The sequence below is a fragment of the Mus musculus genome, chromosome Y (assembly GCF_000001635.26).
Source record: "Mus musculus strain C57BL/6J chromosome Y, GRCm38.p6 C57BL/6J".
Lineage (NCBI taxonomy): Eukaryota > Metazoa > Chordata > Mammalia > Rodentia > Muridae > Mus > Mus musculus.
Window position 1 is genome coordinate 72,818,261 of NC_000087.7, and position 2,778 is coordinate 72,821,038.

The following is a 2,778-nucleotide window of genomic DNA, read 5'->3' on the forward strand; positions in this document are numbered from 1 at the left end:
ATGAGAACTGGCATAGAAAAGAGGTCAGCACATATGCATTGAGTACACCTTCACTGTTTTATGAGAATGAGGTCACACATAAATTTAAGACTGGAATTTCCAGGGAATAGACAGGCTGAAATGGTACATAGGTATGTTGGGAGTCAGATGTTTGGAGGAGAGCCAGGGGAAAAGGCCATGGGGAACATTTTGATGGTCATCTGGGGCACTCCACAGAGACATCCAAAAGATCACAGGATTCATCCCAGGCAAAGAGTGCTCAGGGAAAGCATTCAGGATCCATGCCCCACCATATATTATCTCACCGTATACTCATTTTCTCTTTTAAATTACTATTTGACCCGATCGGCTGGCTATTTGTTAAGAAACCAAAGAACCTAATGTGGATATGTCCAATTTTAACTACTTGCAGAAAATTTCTATTCTTCCTGGGTCTCCTGCTTCACATTTTGAGAACTTCATCTTAGAATATTTTTGTTCCTCAGTGTCCTTTACTCCTTTGTGTGTCCTTTATTGTTTTTAAAGGTTACCATCAATTTAATCTTTCTTAACTTCTACCTGGTCTCTTTTCTGCATGTTAATATTGGATTTCTTAAAAAGATATCTTAATGGGAATAGAGAGATGACCATGTTGTCAAGAGTACTTTTGTACCGCAAAAAAACTGGATTTGTTTTCTTGAATTCATATCCAATGGTTAACAATCAGCTTTAATGCCAGCTCCATGGGATCTGACAACTCATGTCTCTGTGGTCACCTATACTCTCAAGCTACTACCCACCCATATAAATAAAGATAATAAATCTTAAAATGAGAGACAAGTTTCATTTGGTTTCATTATTCAAATGAAACCTGATTTTGTCTGATTTCTGAGTCTCTTTGGATCAGTTTTCTGGGTTGCACTTTGTGTAACAAGGCCACATTCCTTTTATCTATCACTCTTTCCCCCAACTTGTTGTTTCTCCCTCAGACTTCATTCCAGAGATTCTATCTATGTCCTGTCTTTCTCCCCTTCTTCCTAAAAATCCATCTTTTGCTGCCATCCCTGCTCCTCTAAGTCATATCTCCAATTCCTTGCTCACTATGCAGACCACAGAATCTAAGTCCTGTCCATTTTAGCCTGTGCAATATTAGATGTATGCACTGTTCACAGCCTGCGATGCAACTTTCATCTTGCTTTGATGTTCTTTCCACCATAGTCCATCTCTTCCAACAATGTGTTCACTAAAAGCATGTCATGTCACACGTATTAATTTTTAGAACAAAACAAATTTTATTGACAAAGATACTGAGGTTGTCAAAGACCCATAGGTACCCAACACAGGAAAATAAACATTTTTTTCAATCCTATAAGTTTACTTTTCTGTACTTTGTGATTTTTTTTTAATTTAAGTGATATTTGACACCAGAGTATAGACATAGATATGTAGGTCACCGAGAAATTTGATAAAGTACACAGTAGAATTGGCTAGAACTTTGTAAACAACCTTTCCGAACTTTTTGGATCCATCATCTCTGGTGTACTGCACCCAGGAACCTATTAAGAAGTCATTGTCATCACCTGATCTCGCCTCAGCCAGAGGGGTCTCTGGAATGATGTGGAGGTTACCTTCCTTGTAGTCATCCAGGAGCTGATAGACGTAGAGGACCGGATCCTTCTTGTAGGAAATGTAAAAATAGTCCTGTAAGAATGGCACCTGGGCTAGCACCATCCCACTCCAGTTGTCCTCAGAGCCATCTTTCCCCTCAAATTTGTGTTGTACCTCTCTGCAAACCAGGGCGCTGGCGAGGTGGACATCCCTCACCTGAAGAAAAACTACTTTGTGAGGCAAGACCTTAAGATTTAAAATCCTCTCATCGCTGTGGAGCTCCTGTCCGTAGACACTGTCAATTCCGTCATACTTCACCAAATAAAGAGAAGGGTTTGTTGGCAGTTGACCTAGAATGATGGCCTTCCAATGGGTGACAGGCTCATTACCTTCCTTCCACCCGTGAGAAATTCTGCAGCCAACAATATTCCCCAGGGCCTGGGAAGAAGGCTTCCTCCTACTCTTCTTCTTGAGTGATGTCATGCTCAGACTCTTCAGAGGTATTGTCTTCTACCTGGCTGTAGACCTGTTGTGCTAGATCACACTGTCTAAGTGGCTTCCATTCTCTTCAAATATCATACTTGCCCATTGCCTGGGACTGAAGATCTTGCCCGTTTACGCCAGACACAATGCTGTTGCCTCTGTCATATATATGAATTCCTGATGGGCAATGGTTATGGGTTGGGAGTGAATGCTGGACCAAGACTCTTCTCTACGAGAACTTCTGAGCATGTGAAGAAGACTATGCTAAACAGATTTGAGCTCCTAAAATTAATTTTATAAAAATAAGAAGTTAATAAGTCAGCCATGGTGGTACACGCATTTAATCCCAGAACTCAGAAGGCAAGGACAGGCAGATTTCTAAATTAGAGACCAGCCTGGTCTACAAAGTGAGTTCCAGGGAAGCCAGTGCTATAGAGAGGAACCCTGTCTCAACAACAACAACAACAACAACAACAACAAGTAAAAGAAAACAGAAGAAAATCAAACGAAAAACAAACAAAAGAGAAATTCAAACAAAAAATAACAAAACAAACAATCAAATGGAGAAGTTAATAGGAAGTGGTGGTGACCCATAACTTTAATCATAGTACTCAAGAGGCAGAGTGAGGCAGACCTTAGTGAGAGAAAGACTAGTCTGGTCTACACAGTGAGTTTCCTGACAGCCAAATCTAAACATACAGAAACTCA

General features: G+C 40.4%; 1 protein-coding gene across 1 annotated transcript; it reads right to left on the bottom strand.

Annotated features, from left to right (window-relative positions):
• Window positions 1-1,386: 1,386 nt before the first annotated feature.
• Window positions 1,387-2,070, bottom strand: Gm20846 (predicted gene, 20846). The gene has a single exon (XM_030251625.1). It carries the CDS (start codon window positions 2,068-2,070, stop codon window positions 1,387-1,389), a length of 684 nt encoding a protein of 227 aa, XP_030107485.1.
• Between the last annotated feature and the right edge of the window lie 708 nt (window positions 2,071-2,778).